At 33.7% G+C, this 25,210-nt stretch overlaps 1 protein-coding gene across 1 annotated transcript; it reads left to right on the forward strand.

Moving 5' to 3' along the window:
• Positions 1 to 7,168: 7,168 nt before the first annotated feature.
• On the forward strand, positions 7,169 to 11,259 carry BRCA1 (breast cancer susceptibility1). Its single transcript, XM_079058612.1, has 14 exons — positions 7,169 to 7,309; positions 7,414 to 7,467; positions 7,587 to 7,657; positions 7,947 to 8,054; positions 8,119 to 8,609; positions 8,736 to 8,822; positions 8,914 to 9,456; positions 9,568 to 9,668; positions 9,747 to 9,933; positions 10,020 to 10,120; positions 10,204 to 10,288; positions 10,371 to 10,536; positions 10,627 to 10,745; positions 10,830 to 11,259. Exons 1-14 carry the CDS (start codon positions 7,254 to 7,256, stop codon positions 11,148 to 11,150), a joined length of 2,490 nt encoding a protein of 829 aa, XP_078914738.1. The 5' UTR covers positions 7,169 to 7,253; the 3' UTR covers positions 11,151 to 11,259.
• Positions 11,260 to 25,210: the final 13,951 nt, after the last annotated feature.

Raw genomic sequence — 25,210 nt, forward strand, 5'->3', positions numbered from 1 at the left:
ACCACCGGTACAAACAAACACACATCGTCGACTGCTTGATTTCACGATCGTCGTTCTTGATTTTGTCATTGTGAAACACCGGCGCTCCTCCGTCGAACCCTAAATTAAGGCAATCACCGGTCGAAACTTCGAATTTGCCACCGTAAACTACCGATTGAAGTTTGATATATTCCCATCAACACCAGGTAAGCATGTATTTTAAGCGATTTTGGCGGCTTACGAATTTTTTGTTTGAGTAAATTACACGAATGGTCCCTATGGTTTGGGGTAATTTACGTGCTTGGTCCCTAACTTATTTTTTTAACTCGGAAAGTCCCTACTGTTTGTTTTTGTTACGCGCTTGGTCCCTGTCTTACCTAAAATGACTATTATTTAAGTAGGAAAAAATTATGGGATAGGTAAGGTAAGGTGAGGGGGGGTAGGGTTGGGGTGTGTTTATTTAAATATTTTAAAAAATCAAGGGCAAAATAGTTTTTCTAGGTAAGACAGGGACCAAGCATGTAACAAAAACAAACAGTAGGGACCTTCCGAGTTAAAAAAATAAGTTAGAGACCAAACGCGTAAATTACCCTAAACCATAGGGACCATTCGTGTAATTTACTCTTTTTGTTTTTTTTTTCAAACCAAAAATTATACATCATAGCGATATGAAATAATGACATTGATTTAGTTATAATATTTTAATTGAGGTTTGGATTAATTTCTTTTGTAATTTTTTGTTATGACATAACACATAAAACTAGTATTGATTGAACCTTGATGATAGACTTGGTGCAATCATAATTCATAAATAAGATAAATTAGATAAATTAGGGCGATGATCAATTAACTTCTTTTTTCCCTTTTTTATATTTGTATGCTTTTGTTAACATATTATTTTAAGAGAAAACTGCAAATTTAGCCAAATACACTAATTACTTTGTGAAAAATAGCAAAAAAAAAAAAAAATTACAAAAATAGTCCTTAAAATCGTAGATGGATTAAACCCATCTGCGATTTTGCCCTTCCATCTGCGAACATACAAGTGCCTAAAGCACATATGTGTTTTAGGAACTTGTACGTTCGCATATAGAAAAGTCCATCTGCGATTTTGTGAAGTCCATCTGCGATTTCGTGGGATTTAGTATAAAAATGTTTTTTTTTCTTCATTTTCCACTCTCTTTCTTGGAGAACTCTCTCTCTTTGCGTTTTCCTTAGAGTTATCATGGATGATATCATGGACGATTTCCTTAGAGAGGTTTTAAACAAAATTTCCAAAAAAATAACAACAAAAATGATAATTTTTTTTGAAAAAGTTTATATATAATAAGGTTGTTGTGTAGTTAAACCTATCAATTTCGTAGTCAAAATAATAAAAAAAAACAAAAAAAATTCACAAAATTGCAGATCAAAAGGAGAGGAAATTGCAAATGGACATAGTCCATCTGCGATTTTAGGCTGGAAAAGGGGTATATATACAGGAAAAAAAACCACCTGCGAACGTACAAGTGGCTAAAGCACGTCTGTGCTTTAGCTACCTACCTGTAGGTTCGCAGATGGCATGACGAAATCGCAGATGGCATGGCGAAATCGCAGATGATTATACCCATCTGCGATTTTAGTGGCTAAAAATGCAATTTTGGTTTTTTTAGCTATTTTTCACAAAGTAATTAGTGTATTTTGCTAAATTTACAATTTTCTCTTATTTTAATATGTAGTACCATAACAACAAGAAGTCATTAATCTCAAATTAGTTGGAGATGCTCGATAGAAATTATAAGGGTGGACCCCTTAAGGTTCTATGACATATATAACAACCGTGCATATGTTCAATTGACCGGGGATTTCAATTCCAATACAAATTGTAAATCTGTTGTCCTCGTCTTAGTATATACACTTCTAACAAATTGTAAATTTGTTTGACAAAATGTCTATAAGACTTCATCTTTTTTCCTTGCAGTTTTAGGATTACATTCTATTAAAATAAATTATAATTCTTTAATGGGTACTACATTTTGTTAGAATTTATAGTATTTTTTCTCTTAGAATGAATTGGATTTTTTAACATTTGAAAGTTGATTATGTTGTCTTTGTGAATTTAGGTTTTGAAGAGGTTGCCATTGATGTAGAAAAGGAAGAAAGCATGGAGAACAAAAGTGTATTCTACCGGAATGTACAAAATGTTTCTTAACAATAATATTCTTTCATAATGGATTAGTGTTTTGTTAAAATTTGATTTTCTTTCTTTTTTTTAACCATTCTTAGTTTTAATCTTTAAGAATAAATGTAATTCTTAAATCATTATTAGCCATATTTTTTTCAGCATGAGTGTAATAAATGTTTATCGTCTTATTCTTTACGAATTAATGTAATTAATGATTTTTAAAGAATAAAATTTGTATTGTTTATAAAATGTTATTCTTGATAATATGTTGTATAATTCTTTAAGCATGTTAACTATAAAAATATATTGAATGGAACCATATTCAAGAATAATAAAATCGAAAATATCTTTACTAGTTTATGGTTGACATTCTGTCATTCTGGCATAATAAAATCGGGTGTTATTAAAAATTATATTAGAATTAAATTTAAATTAATTTAAAAAAATCAGATTTTTTAAAAATAAGAGAATTAATTATCCCTTAAAAATTCAAAAATTTCCTTTTTTAATATAGACTAATTGACCAAAATACCCTTATGCTGAAATTTGTGTGATTATATGGTACATGTTACCTTATTGTAATATGATAGACTCTCCGATTATGACCATTGATTATATTTCATTCGTTAGTCCAAATTTGTGTTTACGAGCACACAATAGATACTAGAAACATTTGAACCTATATATATATATATATATATATATATATATATATATATATATATATATATATATATATATATATATATATATATATAGAGAGAGAGAGAGAGAGAGAGAGACCTCCGAAATTTTTATTAATTAAGAAAAATTATACAATTACATGTTCGGACTCCCCCCACCTATGGAATAATAAAGACTCCAAAGTCCAAATAGAACTAACAACTAAACAACTTAACAACTACTGCTTACATAAGAACCAAATAAAAAATACCATGTTCTAAGTCCCAAAACATAAACATAGAAAATAAAAACTAAAAAAAATTACATTTACAATTACGTTAGAACAATTTAACTTTTTTCATAAATTTATTCATAAATCCATTTTGTGTTTCAACAAATTGTCTAAGTTTTTTTTTCTTTCACTATTTTATAGGAATCATTTTTAATAGATATAAATATATAAGTAATAGATATCACAGTTAAAAAGGCGAAACAAGAGCACCTGCACCTCCTATGTTGTAACATGTTGTCTGCAGTAACTTTGTTGGAAATTGAAATACAATAGAAATTTGAAATTAATAAAGAGAGTGTAACCATGTAAGAATAAGAAATACAAATGCTGCTAAAATTAGAATAATGGAACGACATATTCAAAAATCAAATTTAACATTCTAATAGATTCATAGATCAATTGCATGATCAGAAATTTGAAATTAAGATAGAGAGTGTAACCATGTAAGAATAAGAAATACAAATGCTGTAAAAATTAGAATAATGGAACGGCAGATTCAAAAATCGGATTTAAACAGTCTAATAGATTCATAAATCAATGGCGTGATTTGCATCTTTAAATTCTCAGATTCTCGAATTTCAGAGTGCTTCTCATTCAATATTTCATAAACTATAGGTTATTTCATAAACAATATATGACTGAGAAATAGAAATCATTGATGCAATAGGTGAAAGGGTCAAGTAAATTGATATGAGGGGAAGAATCAAGAAAGAAATCATGGGAGTGTGGGATAATGGGATTCAGGAATCAAAAAAGAAAAACCAGTGTAACACCGTAATTTTTCAAACATATTTTTCATTTTAAAACCACATACTTTTCATAACATTTTGTATAGAAATCTCGTTTATTCATTTTACAAGCACAACTCCATTAATTATCCAGGATCCTCAAAATATAACTCTTTCTCTGGTGTGTACAATCAAGTCGGTGCCTTCCCGCGATCCTCGGAGATACCTGAAACACATAACACATAACACGATAAGCACGAAGCTTAGTGAGTTCCCCAAAATACCACATACATCACATACGCCACTCGAGGCTATAAATCGGTACGACCCTCCGGTCGATGTGTCTCAGCGGGACCCTCCAGTCCCGTAGCTTGTTGGACCCTCCGGTCCGGTCTAGCTCGTTGGACCCTCCGGTCCGGTCTGAATCGTTGGACCCTCCGGTCCGGTCTACTCGAGGACCCTCTGGCCTCGTAAGTCGTTGGACCCTCCGGTCCGGTCTATATAACACATAGCATACATATATCATAATACACATAATATCAACATATGACACATAAGACCCTCCGGTCTGCACATAGATACCACTCTAGGTAATGTATAATGAGAAGACTCACCTCGCATTATGTCGGATACCTTCTCGTGCTCGATAACCCGACCTAGCCTCCTCCTATCAAAATGATAACATCTCTAATAAAAATCCTCTCATGTTCTCATCCCTAATAATGGGTAGAAGACTATTATACCCCTCTCTGACCTCTCTTGAATCAGCTTGACCAAAACCCCAAGGTCAACTGAAGTCAACTCTAGTCAACGGTCAGACTTTGACCAGACTCGTCGAGTGCACTCGAGTGACTCGGCGAGTCCATGCGTGTCCTCTGAATCCTCAAAAAGCCTCACTCGACTCGTCGAGTTAACCTTTCATTCGACGGGTTACTGGTCACGAACCGCGGGGCAACCCGACTCGACTCGTCGAGTCCCCATATGGACTCGACGATTTCTCTCCATTGTAACACTCAAAAGACCTTCTGAGGTCAGATCTGTTTCTCTAACTTATAGATCTGACCTTCTTACACCCAATAATCACGTAAAGGTTCAATCTTTAAGCTCATGCAACACTCTTATGCCCTTATATGAAGAAATAGCTCCTAAAATGGCAACCTAGATCCATAACCCCAAAGGGAATGCATAAAGCTGGAAGATTGGGACTCTCTGGACCTCTTAAGGTCCAGATCTAAAGCTTATTCCACATTGGGACCTCATATGCATCATATACAATCCAAGAAAGGGTAAAGAAAACCCTAGATTCAAGGATTTTACACAAAACAGAAAGAAGGGGCGAAATACTACCTCAAAATGGAGATCCTTGCTTAGATGTCTCAGAATAACAACCTCCTTTGGTCCTTCAAGCTGAATCCCTTCACTTCATTTGAAAAACCACACCAAAACTACTTGATTTCATCACAAGAACTCTTCCTTGGCTCCAATGGCGATTTAGAGTTTCTCACAGGAGATATGAGGCGCACCCAAGGTCATAAGTTCCTTTAAATAAGCTCCAACCCCGGAACTTAGGGTTTTCTCTGCCCAGTGCCTACTCGGCGAGTCCATCCTCAGACTCGTCGAGTCCGCTCATTAAACCCACGCGGTCAATCTCGACTCGACTCGGCGAGTTGGTCCCTCAACTCGTCGAGTCCCTCCTTAAAGCTCAATATTAACATACACAATAATGTCCCTGAAAATCCGGATGTTACAACCTGAACAAGAATTAAGAAATTAAATAAAGAGAGAAATCATAGATCGAAGTAAGTGTTAGTCTGGAGAAGTGGGAACAATGCCAATCAACTGATCCATTAGACGAGCCTTGGAATTCGGAATCTGACATCGCATGCCTAATAATCACTCCCACTTCCTTAAATTGGCGCCCAATATTAGTATTGGGCTTTTGAACTAATGGACTGGTCTAAAACATAATGGGCTAACTCAATATAACAAGCATAAAATGGGGGCCCTTTGCCATTTGAGGGCCTGGGGCGGTCGCCCAGCTTGCCCAGACCCATGGGCCGACCCTGCCTATGCAATTTTGTATAAAATGGTTTGTAGACGAATGCGATTAATCCACCCAGATGTTATACTTGTTATGTGTATCCTTAAAAGGAAACGACATGTCATAAATTGTTAGATTTGCGTAAAGCGAATTGATTGGGGAGTAATCAATATTTTCTAGAATACGATCTAAAAGATGAACCTATAACAATATCTATAATTTTGATACAATGTTAGCATTTATAAAATAAAGGAAACATAACACAACGAGGTGTCCAAAGGCTTTGTGCATCCATACACCAAAGAAGAAGAAAACATGATATACGACGATGTTCTATCTAAAAGAATACAACCAGTAGAGCAAAATTGCTAAAAAAAACTAATTACGTCCATTCGTTCCCGGTGCAAGGTGCGAAGTGGCCTCCATTTTCCAGATCTGTGAATATTTTGCGGCAAAGATGAAGAAGGTGAATTGAAATTGAAGACGAATTGAGAGGAGGGATGGATTTGTGTTGTGAAAATGGAAGTGGGGAGGGTATGAAAATTTAAAAAATTTACACATCGCGGGAGACTTTTCATCATATACTTCCCGCTTTGTGAAAATTGCTGCATACGCAAACGACCCAAAAATGACCGGTCAATCTAATATGTCGGGATAGGCGATTAATTTGAAAAAGAGTCTAATTGGGTGTCATATACTTTTTATTTTTACTTTTAGAGTAAATTACACGAATGGTCCTTATGGTTTGAGGTAATTTGCACGTTTGGTCCTATCTTATTTTTTTTAACTTGGAAGGTCCCTATAGTTTGTTTTTGTTACGCGCTTGGTCCTTGTCTTACCTAAAAAGACTATTTTGTCCTTGGTTTTTTAATTTGTTTAAATAAACACCCAACTCCACTTCCACGTCACTTTACCTTATCTTACCTCATTTTATTTAAATAAATTAAAAAAATGAAGAGCAAAATAGTCTTTTTAAGTAAGATAGGGACCAAACATGCAACAAAAACAAACTATAAGAACCTTTCAAGTTAAAAAAATAAAATAAAGACCAAACGTATAAATTACTTCAAATCATAGGGACCATTCGTGTAATTTATTCTAAAAGTAAAAATGAAAACTACATGATGCCCAATTAGACTCTTTTTCAAATTAATCGCCTATCCCGACATATTAGATTGACCGGTCATTTTTGGGTCGTTTGCGTATGCAGCAATTTTCACAAAGCGGGAAAGCATATGATGAAAAGTCTCCCGCGATGTGTAAATTTTTTAAATTTTCACTCCCCACTTCCATTTTCACAACACAAATCCATCCCTCCTCTCAATTCGTCTTCAATTTCAATTCACCTTCTTCATCTCTGCCGCAAAATATTCACAGATCTGAAAAATGGAGGCCACTTCGCACCTGGAACGAATGGGCGAAGAACTCAAGTGTCCCATCTGGTAATCTCCACACACAAAACTGATATCATGTTTCCTTTTGGTGATTGATTCCGTGGTTCATGTGGCCTGAATTTCCTAGTTCTCTAATTTTCTGTTATCTGCAGCTTAAGTCTTTTGAAGTATGCAGTTTCGCTTACGTGCAATCACATATTTTGCAAGTAAGCTGTTCATTTGTTGTTGTTTAAAACATATCTTTTTCTCTTTTCCTTTACCATATCGTAGCGGCGGGAATGATTCAGATAAATTAATTTACTTTCTTCTTTCCGATCATTTTCAGTCTATGCATCGACAAATCTATGAAGTCCGATTCAACTTGTCCTGTATGCAAAACCCCTTATCGGCGAAGAGGTATTTTTGAATGCGATGCTTTTGTTCTTTTAAAAAACTCCTTTGATATGTATTGAAATTAGGTTAAGATTGACAAGGCTTCAACTAGTTTATTAGACGGTAGTACTGAACATAATTTACAATCGCCAATTCTGGGTCTTAAGATTGACAAGGCCTGAACTAGCTTTCTGTTTGATACACGGTGGGTCTCGTATAATGTGCTACAGATTAGTAAACATATTTTTTAACTATGAACTCTCTTTTGTATGTGTTCCCTAATTAGTAATGAACCCAATCTTATCTGCTTCAGAGATTCGTCCTGCACCTCACATGGATACTTTAGTGAACATTTACAAGAGCATGGAAGTTTCTTCTGGAGTCAACATACTTATCACTCAAACAGAACCTCAAACATCAGGTATTAGTTCATAAGGCATATATAACTTGAGATACATGTTCACACTTTTATCTTGGAATTTTAGGTCACGAGGATCAAATAGAGAATGTGACTGCTTCTAGAAGTAAGACAACCAGCAAAGCCCTTGGAAACACACCAACGACACAAAATCAGAGAAAAAACAAAGGGAAAACCTTGAAAGGATCTTTAAAGAAGCCTAAAAGATGTACTTCAGATCCTGTGAGACCATCTTTCCCAATAAAGAAAAGGATTCAAGTGCCACAACATCATCCACAAGAGACACCAACAAGACCTGCAAATCCTGAAGGTGGGAAGTCTGAGCTTATTAAAGATAGAACTCAAACTAATGTGGCTGGATTAGAAGACACAGATCATTTACATGAGAATGAAGAAAGAATATTTTCCCCTTTCTTTTGGCTTAGAAATGAAGAAGATAATGAAGAAACAGTCGAACCTACACCTTTAGATCCTTTATATGTTTCACAATCAAATGCTCCATGCTTCAGTGATATCAAGGACTCCCTTGAGGATCATTCTTGTCACGTGACCTCAAAGGTAACTTTTTAGTACTTTGTTAAAAATTTTACTTTTGTCTATGATAATTGTTATAAAATATTGAGTTTTCTTTCTATTTGATAGAACTTATTAGCTTAAACATCTATACTTGTTTCATCATTGCAGAGTGATGCCAATCTTGATAGTGAAATGTTTGAATGGACACAAAGACCTTGCTCTCCTGAGCTTTGTGTAAGTCCAGTGAAGAAGCAGGTATTATATTTATTATATTCTTGTATTTATATATGTTTTACTTACTTTATTGGATGATAATCATGTCACTTAATTTGGAATTGTGACACAGGAGAAAGAATCTGATGGATATGATATGGTCACAGAGAAAGAGACTGATAACATGGAAGTGGTTTTACCGAATTTATCCTCACTTCAAAAGGTTGACCATGAAGTTAAAGTCAAAGGGTCCAAGAAGAGAGTTAAAAAGACTAAGGAAATCATCCAAAAGAAGAGAGTCAAGAGAGACACAGACAAAAAAGAGATCACTACACAGCAACCTATAAAAAGGGCAAAAAAGTCAAAAAACCAAGATTCAAGTACCAGTAACAATACCATAACTGGGACCGACAAAACTATCATCTCACAGCTTCCCATTAAGCCTTCTCTTGTTAATTGTAAGATAAAAGCTTGTTCTTCCACAAAACAAACTGAAAAAGATAAAATTTCCAAGAAATTGGAAACTTCTAAAAAGGTGACATTTTCTACAAACAAAGGGGATAAGATCAAACCAGCTGATGACATTCCAAGAACTTCTGAAAATGCTGCTACAAAAAAAAGTGACACTCTGACTGATATTTGTTGTGCTTTCTGCCACTCCAAAGAAGAATCAGATGTATTTTACACTTCTATACCCTTTTAATACCAAATCTTTTCTATTTGGTTTGTCTCATTTGATTACTGTTAAAAAGACAGAATATTCTAATCAAAAGTATAAATACTGCAGATTACTGGATGCATGACACACTACCTTAAAGGAAAGCCTATAACTTTGGATCATGAAGGCGCACCAAATGCCATACATGCACACAGCAACTGTACAGAATGGTAATTTACTGACATACCTGTTAATAGTTAACCTGTAAAAAGGCGAATTAGTTAAAGTGAAGTTGAAAATGTATACAGGGCTCCTAATGTATACTTTGAAGATGATATTGCTGTCAATTTAGAAGCTGAATTTGCTAGAAGCAAGAGGATTAAATGCTCTTGCTGTGGAATAAAGGGAGCATCTCTTGGCTGTTATGAGAAAAATTGTCACAGAAGCTTTCATTTTCCTTGTGCAAAACTAACACCAGAATGCAGATGGGATAAGGTATCAATATACATTATGTTTACTATTAAAAAGAAAAAAAAATATATACAGAAAATAAACATGGTTTTACTTTTTTCTTCACACAGGATAACTTTGTCATGTTATGCCCAATTCATGCCTCTCATAAGCTCCCAAATGAAACATGTGGTTCTCAACTAAAACAGAAAAAGAAATGTGTCCCAAAAAGGTATGAATTCTTTTATTTTGTTTTTGGTTGTAATTTTTGCTTTGTATTTTGCTAATCTTGACATTTGTTTGTTATGCAAACAGACAGCTGGCAAACACACGTTTGGACCCACATGGACTATTCACAAAAGTTGTTCTTTGTTGCTCTGCTCTCACAAATATTGAAAAGGTAAAATAAATATAAACATCCATGCATATATAAGTTCACAAAATATATGTTGTTTTTAACTAACTTGGTAAGGGTATTATAGGAAATCATTGTAGAGTTTGAGAAGTTATCTGGAGTTACAATACTAAAAACATGGGATTTAAGGGTGACACATGTCATTGCATCAGTGGATGAAAATGGCGCATGCAGAAGAACTTTAAAATATCTGATGGGTATCATAGAGGGAAAGTGGATCCTCACTATTGAATGTAAGCATATATATAGATATTACTTCATGTATATATATATATAGCCAAGTGTTATTTATTTATTTATTTTTTTCTTTTGAATGTCAAAAGGGATTAAGGCTTGCTTGGAGGTCAAGAAACCTGTTGATGAACAGCTTTATGAGATTAATCTCGATGTTTATGGATTCACTGGTGGTCCTAAACTCGGGCGATTTAGGCTACTCAACAAGGTTCATTTTTTTTTTATTTATTTTTTTGTTTTCATATTGAAATATCTAATACTGAATAGTATTTACCTATAATTTATTTTATAGGAACCAAAATTATTTAATGGTTTGAAGTTCTATTTTACTGGAGATTTTGTGGCTTCATACAAGGGATATTTACATGATCTTATAATTGCTGCTGGAGGCACAGTGCTACACAGGAAGCCAGTAAATTTGAATGATGAAAAGCAGTTCTTGATTTATAGCCTTGAGATTCCTGATAAGATTAAACTGAAAGAGCGAAATCTTGTTTTGAGTCAAAGAAAGTCAGATGCAGAGGCTCTAGCAAGATCAAGTGGTGGTGTAGCTGTGAGCAACTTTTGGATCTTGAATTCTATTGCTGCTTCTAAGCTTCAAGATTTTGATTAGATAGTTTCTTGTTTACTTTAGTCTGGTTGCAAACATGTATAGAATGTTATCATATGCTTGAATTTGGTACTAATTTTGTCATTTTGGTAAGGTATTATAATATGACAATCTTTATAGAAAAATAAAAAGTTTAGTAAAAAATGTTTAAAGTTTATTGAGAAGATGACAAAAAACTAAAAGAAATGGAAAGAAAAATAAAGGGTTAAAGACATATATGGCTAATAAAACTTTACCCTATGTATGCATTTAGTCACTTATGTTTGTTTTTGTATACAAATGGCCATTAAACTTGTTTAAGCTATTCAAAAACACCCATATATGACAAGTTAATGTAGGTTTTATTGGTTATAGAGTAAATTACACGAATGGTCCCTATGGTTTGGGGTAATTTGCATGTTTCTCTAACTTATTTTTTAACACGGAAGGTCCTTACAGTTTGTTTTTGTTGCGCGTTTCATCCTTATCTTACCTAAAAAGACTATTTTTGCCATTGATTTTTTAATTTATTTAACTAAAGTGGGGTAGGTAAGGTAAGATAAGGTGAGGTGGAAGTGGGGTTGGGGTGTGTTTATTTAAATAAATTAAAAAATCAAGCGTAAATAAGTCTTTTTAGGTAAAACAGGACCAATCGTGCAACAAAAACAAACAGTAGGGACCTTTTGAGTTAAAAAAAATAAGTTAGTGATCAAAAATACAAATTACCCCAAACCATAGGGACCATTCGTGTAATTTACTCTTGGTTATATTGGTAATTTCGAATTTGAAAAGTTAAATGTGTATTATGTAGAAAGTATGGGGTATTATGTAGAAATTAGGGAACCAGTTCTCCATTACACGCTCATATTATGTTAGGGCTGTGCATGGGTCGGTTTGGGTCGGTTTTAGACCTAAACCCAACCCAACCCGTAAATGGTCGGTTTCTGGTTTTCAGAACCCAATGGAATCGGTTTCTGGTCGGTTCGGTTTCTCGGGTTCTAAGATCGGTTTGGACGATTTTTCGGTTTCTTGGGTTCAACCCATGCACTCAACAGTTTCTGCATTTACCTGAGACCTTTCCATCTATATAGAAAAAAAAATACAATCAACATCAACAGTTTCTGGAATTACCAAAAAATTTTGTTTTTAGATCATACACGAAAAAGAAATTCTGAATTTCAGCATCAAAAATCATAAGCAAACAGCCAATAACATCATAATTCATAAGCAAACAACAACAATATTTCAACAACAATAATCTATATCGTAGGTTCATTCAGCTCTAAAATCACTAAATTAGCTACTGTTAAAATCAAACAACAACCATACGTTGCTGAATATTGATGTCTCTCTTTCTCTAGATGAACTATGAAGGTTATAATCAAACATTTAAACTCTAGACGAACCATGAAGGTTAATCAATGTTATAATCCTTAAGAGAAATTAGAAAACGAACTTGAGAAGTGAGAAGCGAGAACGGAGCGTCGAAGGCGGCAGTTTGGAAGAGTGGCGTCGACGGTTTAGGAATGGGGTTGTTGGAGTCGGAACTCGTCGGAGCAGCGGAGCTCCTGCTGCTGCTGGTTGCGTCGTCGATTTCGATCGGGGAAGGGGAGACGAGAAAATACGAATGATGATAATGAGAATGGAAGACAGAAGTGGGAAACTGAGACCCCGATTTCGATTTAGTGATTTAGGGTTGTTATATTTTCTTTCCTTTTTTTAATATATATATATATATATATATATATATATATATATATATATATATATATATATATATATATATATATATATATATATATGGGTCGGTTTCTTGGGTCGGTTTGTTGGTTTTAGGTATGGGTCGGTTTCTCGGGTTGGATGAGTCGGTTTCTGGGTAAAAACCGAAACCGAACCCGATTTTTCGGTTTTTAAAAAATCTAAACCCTAATCGTCGGTTTTGCTTCGGTTTCGGTTTTTTCGGTTTCGGTTTCGTCGGTTTTAATCGGTTTCTCGGTTTCTTGGTTTGGGTTTGCTCACCCCTATATTATGTTGTTAGGGTATTATGTAGATATTAGGAAGGAGTCATTCCCTCCCAACCACTGAACTCAGTCACATCAATTTTTATCTCTTCTTTTTCTTTATCTTTCCCAACCCACAACACACAAAAATCCTATCTTTCTCAACCCACTCAACCCGCTCAATTAAAAAAAATACAAAACAACTAAGGTACAAGTTTTAAAACAATGGTACAAGAGAAAATTAGAGAGAGAGGATAAAGTGGGTTAGTGAAACCAATTAAATAACCTGAAGAAGGAGTGATACTACCGGTAACTCTATTGCTAATTAAGATTTTACCTTGATTGTTTTGTATTTTTTTAATTGAATGGGTTGAGTGGGTTGAAAAAGATAGGGTTTTCGTGTGTTGTGGGTTGAGAAAGATGAAGAAAAATGAAAAAGAAAAACTGATGTGACAGTGGGTTCGGTGGGTTGGGAGGGAATGACTCCCTCCTCCCTTAGAGAACCAATTCTCCATTACATGCTCATTTTATGTTGTCTCCTTGTTTTGATAATGACATCAAGTTTTCTGTTACACAACCACCTTCTTGGTCAACCAAACATAGACATAGCAAGAGCACAATGTGTGAAAATATCCTTGTAATTGTTGATATCTACTACAATGGAACATTCGTCCCTAAGCCACTTGTACATTTTGATCCAGATAGAGCATCAAAAATGTTGATTTTAAAGGGATGGGGTTCTTAGAGTTCACTGTTTATTTATTTATTTATTTATTATTTATTTATTTTTAAGTTTACTAAAAAGAAATGCAAGGATGCCTATTTCTTCCTTAAGAAACTTTGACTCGGGGGTTGAAGGTAATACAAGATGAAGGTGGTTACAAAGAGAGCGTATTGAGTGTGCTTATATGTAAATAATAAGAGAATAATTGTCTATGTGGACCACTTTAACGAACCTTTGTTTGATTGGATTGGAATGGAAGTCCTAGATGTTGACAACTCTAATGATGATGTTGATTGCAAGTTATCGGACAATGATGATGATAATTGTGATCACAAAGAGGATGAGGAGGTGGTGTTAGTCAATAAACTAGTTGATGATCCCTTCATGAATCCACTATCTCTTGTAAAAAAAAAGATGAAGATGATTGCATTACTGATGACCTTGAAGGACATGATTTTGCTATATTGAACCATCAATCTACCCTGTGCATGATGATACCTAGGAATGGAATAAGACGGTTCCTTTATTATGTATGAAATTATCTAATCTTAGAGAACATACACATTGGCCAGGTAATAATGCAGTTGCACATGGTTATGATATATGGTATGAAACTTGGAGCAACTGTGAATTATTAATGGATAGGAAAACATTTTGTAAATGAAATTTTGGAAAGGCCAAAGTTGAGTTTTAGGAAAATAAAAGCCTAAATTTCAAAGAAATTTAATCTAAATGTCAGGGCAGTGTAGAAATGTAGCAAGGTTTGCATCGAGTGAGATTGAGGGTAGTTTGATTAGACACTATGGAAAAATATGGGATTATAATGAGGAAATTAGGATAGGATCTACTATTAAAATGGATGTGGACATCACACCCGATTCACCCACATATATTTTCAAAGTATTATGTTTGCTTTAAAGGTGTTAGAGATGGTTGGATGAAAGGTTGTAGAAGAGTGTTTAGGTTTGATGGTTGTTTTTTGAAAGATAACCGTAGAGGTGAGCTTTTTTTTGTAGTGGTAGGGATGCCATAACCACATTTATCCTTTTGCTTGGGTTGTTGTAAATGTTGGGAATAAAGACACATAGAAATGGTTTCTAGACCTTATTATGGATGCCATTGGATCGGACAATGGTGGTGGACTTACCATCATTCGAGATGGACACAAGATATGCATTTCTCTTATATTTTGCATGTGTTTTCATTGTTTTATTTTTGCATAGACAATATGCTATACACATCTATGCTAACTTAAATAAAAAGGTTCAACGATGAACATTATAGGAAACTATTTTGGATTGTTGTGAAGTCTACCATAATAAATCTGATATAAAATAACCTTTTGTTTATTGATTTCTTCAATTCTCAAATCAAGAATTACATTAGGTATATATAATACCGAAAATAGAGATATACCCAAAAACTAAATAAAAGGAAACAAGATAACTATAATCTTTAGGAGATAAGGAGGCTTGATAAGGAAGCAATCGAAAGAATCATCTAGAAGACATCTACGACGAGTCTCAACACTCCCTCTCAAGTTGGATTGTGAAGATCACGAACACCCAACTTGCTACGTAGAAATTTAAAACTTTCAACTCCCAATGCTTTGGTAAAACTGTCAGTTGGATGTGATTGGATGTGATTCAGAGCGAATGGGGGCATGACTTTATCTTACAAATGTTAATCTTTTCACGAACAAAAAAACAATCCATCTCCACATGTTTTGTCCTCTCGTGATAAACATGATTAACTGCAATGTGACGAGCTGCTTCACTATTACACATTATTGGTGTAGCTCCCTCTTACGTAGCATCCAAGTCTTGAAGGAGCCATCACAACCATAAAACCTCACACACAGTACTAGCCATGGACCTATATTTAGCTTCAGCTGAGGATCAAGCCATAACACTTTGCTTTTTAGCTCTCCAAGAAATGAGGGCACCTCCTGAGCTAATAAAGTAACCATTACACGAGCGTCTTGTTGAAGGGAAACTTAACCAACTAGCATCATGAAAAGCTACTAGATTAAGATCCCCACTTGAAGGCAAAAACAATCCTTGTCCCGGTGTAGTTTTTAGATAACACAAGACTCGAATAGCAGCATCCATGTGAGTTTTTCGAGGCTTGCGTAAAAATTGGCTGAGTTGGTTCACAGAAAAACAAATATTTGGACGGGTAACTATCAGATATAACAATCTTCTCACCAACCGACGATACCGTGAAGCATCAACTTCTGGGATATCATCATCTTTGTATAAACGAAGATTCTGTTCCATAGGAAACTTGCTAGGTCATCCTCCTTGAATTCCACAATCCTCCAAGATATCAAGTGTGTACTTGCATTGATTGATCACCAACCCCTCTGGAGATCGAGCTACTTATATTCCTAGAAAGTATTTTAATGGAACCAAATCTTTAATACTAAAATGCATGTGATGATAATCTTTCACATCTTGAAGTTTTCCATTGTCATTACCCATTAACAAAACATCATCAACATAGATAAGAGCAATGACATGGACTTGATTTCTTTTGAATATAAACATAGAGTGATCAGCCTTAGACCGTTTGAATCTATTTTCGGTCAAAGCTTTAGTAAACTTTTGATACCAGTTCCTGGAGGCTTGTTTTAAGCCATAAATCGATTTTTGTAGTTTGCACACCTGACCTTCACTTGACTTCACAAATCCTTTGGGAACCTTCATATATACTTATTCATCCAAGTCACCATGCAAGAAGGTCTTCTTAACATCGATTTGGTGAACAATCCGTTGTTTCTTGGAAGCTACAGCTAGTGCACTTCGAACGATTATTAGTTTGGCAACCGGTGCAAATGTCTTGTGGAAATCGATCCCTTCAACTTGTGTATACCCTTTTGCAACCAAACAAGATTTAAATTGCTCTATCTGCCCATCTGGTTTGTATTTCACTTTATACACCCATTTTGAATCAATAGCTTTATTTCATGTAAGAAGCTTAGCCAAGATCCAAGTTCCATTATCCTCAAGAGCCTTGATTTCTTTACCCATAGCTTCACGCCATCTAGGGTCAGCTGTTGCTTGAGAAAAATTCTTTGGCTCATCACAAGATGTATTGGACGCTAAGAAAGCACGATGAGATTTTGAGAATATATTATAAGATACATATGAGAAATAGGGTGTACCGTAGAATCCGTGGAGGAATCTGAAGTGGGAACAATAGTCGAGTGCTCAAGAGATGGTGGCAAATCCATGAAAAAATCGTTGAAGCGTGTAGGTTTTGTTCTAACTCTAGTGCTTTGTCGTTTTTCATTTGTCGCTTGTTGTGCCTCAATATTATTCTTGGGCTAATTGGTTGTTTCTCGCTTTGGACTGTTGTGGGTATTAGTTTCGTCTTCATTCTCTATTCCAAGATCAGCATCAATACCTTCATCACGGTGTTCACTTTCAAGCTCATGTTCAATATCTTCATGAACATTGGAACCTGTATGATTTTCCCATAGTTCATTGTCATTTTCGATTACTTATTGAAGTTTCGTTAATGATTCAGCGAAACTTGTGTCTTCAAAGTCCCTTTTGGTCTTGTAATCGTTTCCAAATGGGAAGATGTGCTCGACAAAAGTCACATTAATATTAGTGTAAACCTTTTCTCCCTCTATATCATAGAACATTAGAACTTGTAGCCCTTCTTTCTCATTGTGTAAACTAAAAAGACACGTTCTCCCTCTTTCGCTGAACTTATCTTGCTTTCCAATGTTATTGTAGACGTAAGCAAGGCACCCAAAAACCTTGAGATGGTTATAGGTGGGTAATTTTCCAAGAAGTATCTCATATGGAGTTTTGCTATCAAGAGCTTTAGTGGGTAATCTATTTATGATATAGGCTGCAGTTAAAACACAATCACCCCAAAATTCGATGGGCAATGATGCTTGGAGTCACAATGCACGACCCACTTCCAACAAATGATAGTGTTTTCTTTTAATAACACCATTCTGTTCTGGTGTGTAGGGGAACGAAGTTTCCAGGAGTATTCCTTGTTCTTTATAGAAATCAAGCATGTGTATTGATTGGAATTCAGAACCATTATCTGTTCATATCCTCTTAATTCTTTTATGGAATTATGTTTTAACCATGTTATAAATGGAAATAAAAAATTCTACTGCTTCAGATTTGTTTCTCATTAGATAAACCCAAACTCCCCTACTATGGTCATCCACAATAGACAAAAAATAATGTTCTCCATTAAGAGTAGCATGTTTGTATCGACCCCAAATCAATGTGTATTAAATCAAAACACTCCATAGATTTAGAAAAACTAATGGGAAAAGGTAATCTAGTTTGTTTTGTTCGAATGCAAGAATCACAAAATTGGTTACAATTACCTACGTCTAATTGTTGTATCTTCTTTAAAATTGCTTCAGGTGTATGTCCTAATCTTTTGTGCTAAATCATTTGCTTACTTACAACTGCCATTGCCTTTTGAATGGTTCCAAATATTATAAGCCATCTCGTTCTTTACCCGTCCCAATCAGATTCCTCGAACGTAAGTCCTGTATTAGACATGAATCCGAAAAGAAGGTTAAAGAACACTTTAGGTCACGAGTTAGCCGACTTACAGATATCAAGTTACATTTAAAATTGAGAACATTTAAAACATCCTTTAGATCGAATCCATTTGGAAATTGGATATTTCCTACATGTTTAATCGGTAATGATTGACCATTAGGAATAGTCACAGAAACATTTTCTCCATTTTTAATTGTTTTTAACCAAAGTTTGTGAGGAGTGACATGTTCACCGACTCTCGATTCAATGACCCAAATTTTGAATTGTTTTTAACCAAAGTTTGTGAGGAGTGACATGTTCACCGACTCTCGATTCAATGACCCAAGAATTTTGTGTTTTGTTCTTAACAGTCATGTATGCTTTCAGAATATTCTTATCGGCCATGTTGGCTTTTGGTGTGTTTTCAAAAGGTTTGGCTGACTGTATCATTTTCAAGAGGTTGTCATATTCTTCTCTAGTGATCACCGATGAACTTGTTTCCTCCATGACAGTTGTAACATGTTCTTGGACCTTTTTCTTTACTAGTTGAGTTTTCCCAGTGGTGGACTTTGTGTTCCACCATTCAGGATAACCAACCAATTCAAAACATCCATCGATGATGTGCCCTGATTTCTAGTGAGAGCACCAACGATCATCAGATTTTGATCTCTTTCCATGATCATCTCATTTTGATTGAGATGCAAATTTTCCAGATTGTCGTGTGCCTCCTCTTCCTGTGGTTTGAAATGCAGATGACTCACTGTTGGTGCTACGAGTAGGTCCAATGATTCTTTGCTGTTCATCTTGACTAACAAGATGATATGCAGTCCTCAAAGTGGGAATCAGACTGCTACTCAGGATTGAGTTTTAGCAACATTGAACTCCTAATTGACACCTATGAGAAAGTCATACAATCGTTCCTTTTCTCTTAAATTAATCATCTCTTTGTTGATATTGCATGTACATCCTTGGCAGGTGGGGATTTGACTGATGGACTAAATTTCGTCCCAAATACTTCTAAGTTCCGTGTAATAGTCGGAAACAGTCATACCTTCTTATCTCAACATGTCACTCCACAAAAGTTTCAAGTTGCTACGGAGGAAATGAAGAAAATAGACATCGATGACCATCGATCTTAGAGGTACGGATTCGAGATGTGAGGCTACAATAGCAACAAATGTCATTTTCCTCTATGCATGACTTGGAGAAGCTTGAAATCGTCAATATTTACTTTCATGATACGGCAAAAATCCCATGTCTCCAGCAACATAGTTAAGGGGCAATATTTTCAGGTCTAAATATGTCACATATGATATTAAATCAACAAAAACCTATGCTAATAGGTCATATAAGTTTTTTTATCAACCCAAACAAGTTTAATAGTCATATATGTACAAACAAAACATAAATGATTAAATGTAGAGCTGACAATGGGTCGACCTGGATTGGGTTCAGGTTCATCCCATTTAATAATTGAGTTGAAAATTTCAACCAAACCCAACCTGTTTATTTAAATGGGTTGATATTTCCAACCCAAACCAACCTTTTAGATAAATGGGTTGTCACCAGGTTGACCTGCTTATGTAGTTTCCGACCCAAGCTGTTAAATAAATGGGTTAAACTTGGGTTAACCCATTTAAAATCAAATAAATAAATAAATTAACTAAATAATATATCATTTAATTTAGTTTCATACATTAATAAAATTTCATAAGTATGACAAAAACACAATCTCAATTCATAAATACAAATAAATTGTTCAAATAACATTAAATATGTTTAATTTCAAAATGATTTTGGAGAGTGGCTAATATTATCGGTGTTAAAAAAGATTGGAAGTTAGGACTGAATTTTTTTAAAACATAAATAATAATACAACATTATAATTTATAAATGAATACTTTGATTAATACATGATAATATTCAAATAATTATTAAATTAAATATATAATAAACCCTTTACCAATTGAGCTGAATGCTCTTTTTGTTATATCTTTCTAAAACTATTTTATATAATAAAGAAAACGTTAATACATAAAAAACAAATAAATTACAAAAATATTTTTTTACATAATTTTTTTAAAATAAAACAAAATGTATTTTAGTCGTATTATAAAAAAAATAGTTTTTTACAAACAATTTATATGTATTTATTTTACGTAAAATATATTTTTTTATGTCTTTAAAAAATACGTTTTCGTATAAAAAATATGTTTTCATAAAATATATTTTTTCATGTCTTTGAAATAATAACAATTAACACGACTCGTGACATAAAAAAATGTATAAATTCTTTTGGGTCGCTAGCTCTAAAACCGTTTTTTGGTTATATGTATTAAAAACAACTTAACAACGATTTTGTTATGTATCTAAACAATTTATACGGTTTTTTTTATGTCAATAGTAGTATTAATTATCGTTATTTCAAAAAGATATATCATTATTTATTTTCATCTTCATTTTAACAATACAATTTAGAACTTGCGATTAGTATGATATACGTATTTTAAATAAGATATATAATCGAATAGGTTTTTTATGTTTTTTTAAATACATATAACCGAATCAGAAAACCGATTCGACCAATTCGGTTATATATCCTATTTAAAATACGCATTTCATGTTAATCGCAAGTTCTAAATCATATTGTTAAAATGAAGATGAAAAGAAATAATGATATATCTTTTTTGAAATAACAATAATTAATACTACTATTGACATAAAAAAAACCGTTTAATTGTTTAGATACATAACAAAATCGTTGTTAAGTTGTTTTTAATACATATAATCGAAAAAACGGTTTTAGAACTAGCCACCCAAAAGAATTTATACATTTTTTTATGTCACGAGTAGTGTTAATTGTTATTATTTCAAAGACATGAAAAAATATATTTTACGAAAACATATTTTTTATATGAAAACGTATTTTTTAAAGACAAAAAAATATATTTTACGTAAAATAAATACATATAAATTGTTTGTAAAAAACTATTGTTTTATTTAAGAAAAATTATGTAAAAAAATTGTTTTTTGTAATTTATTTGCTCTTTATGTATTAACGTTTTCGTTATTATATACTCCCTCCGTCCCAAATTAATTGTTCACTTTTGACTTTTGAAGTCTTTTTTCTTCAACTTTGACCTTAAATATTTTTATTTGTGTTATATATTAATTGATGAAACTTATAACAATAAAAAGACATTTAAATTACAATCCATTCATATATTTTGCATCAAGTATTATCGTTCAAAAAGAAAATTATTTAAGGTCAAAGTTGAAGACTAAAGACTTAAAAAGTCAAATGTGGACAATTAATTTGGGACGGAGGTAGTAAAATAGTTTTAGAAAGATATAAGAAAAAGAGCATTCAACTCAATTGGTAAAGGGTCTAGTAATATAAGGGGGTGGAGGTCTCGAGTTTGAGCCTTCCCCCCTTCTTTCAGCCAATTATTTCACTTTTTCAAACAAACTTCAAAAATGGTCTATGTGGTTTATCAAATGTCACGAATTCAGTTCCTTAATATTTGAAAAGACGAAAATACCCTTACAGAAATGGTCCCTAACGGCTGAATACTAACGTTGTTAGTAAAAAGGGTCATCTTTGCAAGTTTTGCAAACCACAATGACCATTTGTATCAAAAAAAATTAGCAGGGACTGACTTTGTGACTTTTGGCAAACCATAGGTACCATTTTTGTAATTTTGTCTATAATATTTTAAGGATTTTCTAATATGTGCCTAAAGACAGTATAAGAAACATTAATTAATGACAAATATTACTATAATTAAATGTAAAATACATTAATTATAAGAAATATTACCATAATTAAATGTGAAGTACATTAATAATCTTAATAATAAATGTATTTCGAATTTAGTTATGGTAATATTTTTCATAATCAATATTTATTATATGGGCCTTTTAGACACATGTTAGAAAATCTCGATATTTTAATAATAAAAGAATTGATCATACAATATTATAATTGGATTAAATTTTCTATTATCCACTAACAAGAAGAAAATTAAACCTATAATGTTTAAAACAAAGAAAAAGAAGCATCTTGAATTTATAGCGTATTGATTTTATAGGGTAATGAATTATGAGTCATTTTTTGTATTTGATTTACCATTGAACTCACCTAATCTGATCGCAAACTATCATTTTGACCGGCAATAGTCGGTCTATCTGTTTCCGATGACCCAACGATTTGGACATCTTCGACGAGTCTCCGGTTATCTTCTCGAGCCAACCAAAAAATATAAAGACTAATTTGTAAAGGGTTGCAAACATAAGTGGAAAACTTCACTTTTTCATTTTTACCTTTCGATCAAATCATTTTTTTATTCACTTAAAATAAAACACCATATATAACTGATTAGACTAAATATACTAAGTCACCAGAAGAGAATATTTTACATCTTATAAAGCTTAGTACACATGCTACAATACTGATCATTCCTATACAGATTCCTTTCTTTTTGTATCTTCTATAACTGTATATCTGGTTTTCTAACCTAAGAATGAGCAGTTTTACTTGAATTCTTTTCAAAACACTTGAACATATGCTCTAATTCCAAAATCCCCTCTTCAATATCGACAATTTCTTCACTATCATTGTTTAAATGTTGTCTATAGTTTCGAATTTTGTATAGACTTGCACTAACTTTTGTTCCCATTTCCTCTATTGTAGCCTGCATCGCCATATTCTCCTCGTGCACTTCGCTCACCTCCCTCTTCATTAATCGATACCCATCAAGCGATTCCAAAAGTTGTTTTTTCTCATCATGTTTATGCATTTCCGCACATTGTGAAACTTTTGTCAATAATGTCTCATTTTGCGCTTTTAAATAATTTATATGTTCTTCCATTTCTGATAACTCATGTGCTTTTTTCGCTAACTCCCCCATCATAATCTCCTTTTCTTTCCCCAAACCTGAACACATAATCTCTAAACTTTTACGTGCGGCTAAACTCGCACCATGCTCTCTCTTTAGCTTCTCTTGTTCGTCAACGGTCAACGGGTCTGTTGACCGTTGTTTTTCCTTCGGGCTTTGAGCTGGGCTCAACCCAAACGGTCCGAGCCCATCGGACCGTTTGGTTCCGAAGGACTGACAATTTTGGATTCGGGTTCGGACCATGTCGAGGATGGTCATCATTCCGGCCACCCTCAACATCCGTCTGCCATCGTTTCTTTGAGTTTTGCAGGCCTCCTTGTGATCTTGAATCAATTTTAAAAGTAATTTGACATTTGCTGCGACGCCTTCTAACGCGGCATCATCGTAGGAATGTTGTTGTTGTGGTGTTGATGTTGCGAGCAATTGTGGAGGTCTTTTGTCTTTAAATTTACTCATATCATAAAGACACATTTACCATACGGTGATGATATGAGAACGGGTAATAAGAGGAATGGAAGAGAGGGGTGAATTTGGAAAGATTTTTTTCCCCCTCTTTCTTTTTTTTCTTATTTCTCAAAGACCAGCCACCTTGGTTAGCCTTTGTTTCAAAATTGTGTTTCATGTGGTGGGAGGTCTCATTGGATAATGGTCGTTGGTTTTTCCGATTTTATTGCTCTATTGTTTTGACATTTTCTTGCAAATTCCTACAAAATACTTTTATTAATAGTAGCTGTAGAGGGGGGTATATTGATGAGTTACAAAATGAGAGGGGCCAAACAGAATTTGTTTAGAAGTATCAAAGAAAGAAAATCAGATAGAGATTCAATTTGAGTTCCCATCGTTTCCTAAGGAAACGGGATTCTTAATATTTTAATCCTCATCAAATTCCATCGATACTTCAAGCCAACCCACGCTATATATATAATGAATAAATAGAAGCGCATATAGAAGCGCATATCGATCATATACACACCAAAAAAAGGAACAGTCGTTAAAGAGTAGAGCTCGGCTGTAGTAAAAAGTGGCGGAAAGATTCCGGCTGAAATCTAAGGTAACATTCAAAATTATTATTTAAGTTCTTACGTAGATGGAATAATTCTTTTAGTTAGATTTAACAAATCAAAATTATTGTATATGTGCTTATTTAGCCTACGTTTGCTATTTGTTTCAATTGTTAGATACTCTACAAAATGTAATTATGTATTAGTACTTTTATTATTTCATTGTATCATTGAAGGTTTATAGAGATTTTGGACATTATTATATTTTTCTAAAGTTTTAAGAATGTTCTTATAATCTAAATTATATTGGCTTAGTGGTATGATGTTATGTCATTTGCGACATAAGTGATATTAATTAAGAGTAGAATATGAGTAAATTAGATTTTCCATTTAAAAAAAATAAGGAAACATATATTTTTGCATTTGTTATCTTCTCTTCTATTTCCACTATTGTATGTTTTATTATGATCTAATTTGTAATCTTGGGAGTTTAATAAGATTATCAAGGTTTAAACCTTGTTCCTCATGTATTCGTTACACAAATGACACCATGATCTCTAGAATCAAGATGATTTATGTTTGTTGCATCGTATTTCTTATAATGTGCTACAATTAAATTTGTAAACATGTATGTATGTTAACCATGGTCTATGAAGTCTCTTTTTATATTTGTTTCCTAATTATCAACGAGCTCGTCTCTTATCTTTAGAGGAATGTATACTTTCAAGAACCTTTGCAACAAAATGAAAAGGTGCTTCTCGTGTGTCACTCACACACAACCTCAAATGTCAGGTATTAATTCGACGATAACTTTAGTCTTTACATACATATTTTTCAGTTATACAATTGCAACACGTCATTTAACTGGGAAAGATAAAAAATAAATATAGAAGTAAAACTCATCAGATTTCATGGTGGTAGTGTCGTCATCGGAA

The sequence above is a fragment of the Lactuca virosa genome, chromosome 7, assembly GCF_052849685.1.
Source record: "Lactuca virosa cultivar CGN04683 chromosome 7, Lactuca_virosa_CGN04683_v6, whole genome shotgun sequence".
Classification (NCBI taxonomy): domain Eukaryota; kingdom Viridiplantae; phylum Streptophyta; class Magnoliopsida; order Asterales; family Asteraceae; genus Lactuca; species Lactuca virosa.

Bases quoted from the DNA above. Each gene is read 5' to 3' on its own strand.
- BRCA1 (XM_079058612.1), top strand. From the start codon at position 7,254: ATGGAGGCCACTTCGCACCTGGAACGAATGGGCGAAGAACTCAAGTGT. The intron at 10,289-10,370 runs GTAAAATAAATA...AGGGTATTATAG, and splicing joins CTCTCACAAATATTGAAAAG to GAAATCATTGTAGAGTTTGA. The intron at 10,746-10,829 runs GTTCATTTTTTT...TTTATTTTATAG, and splicing joins GATTTAGGCTACTCAACAAG to GAACCAAAATTATTTAATGG.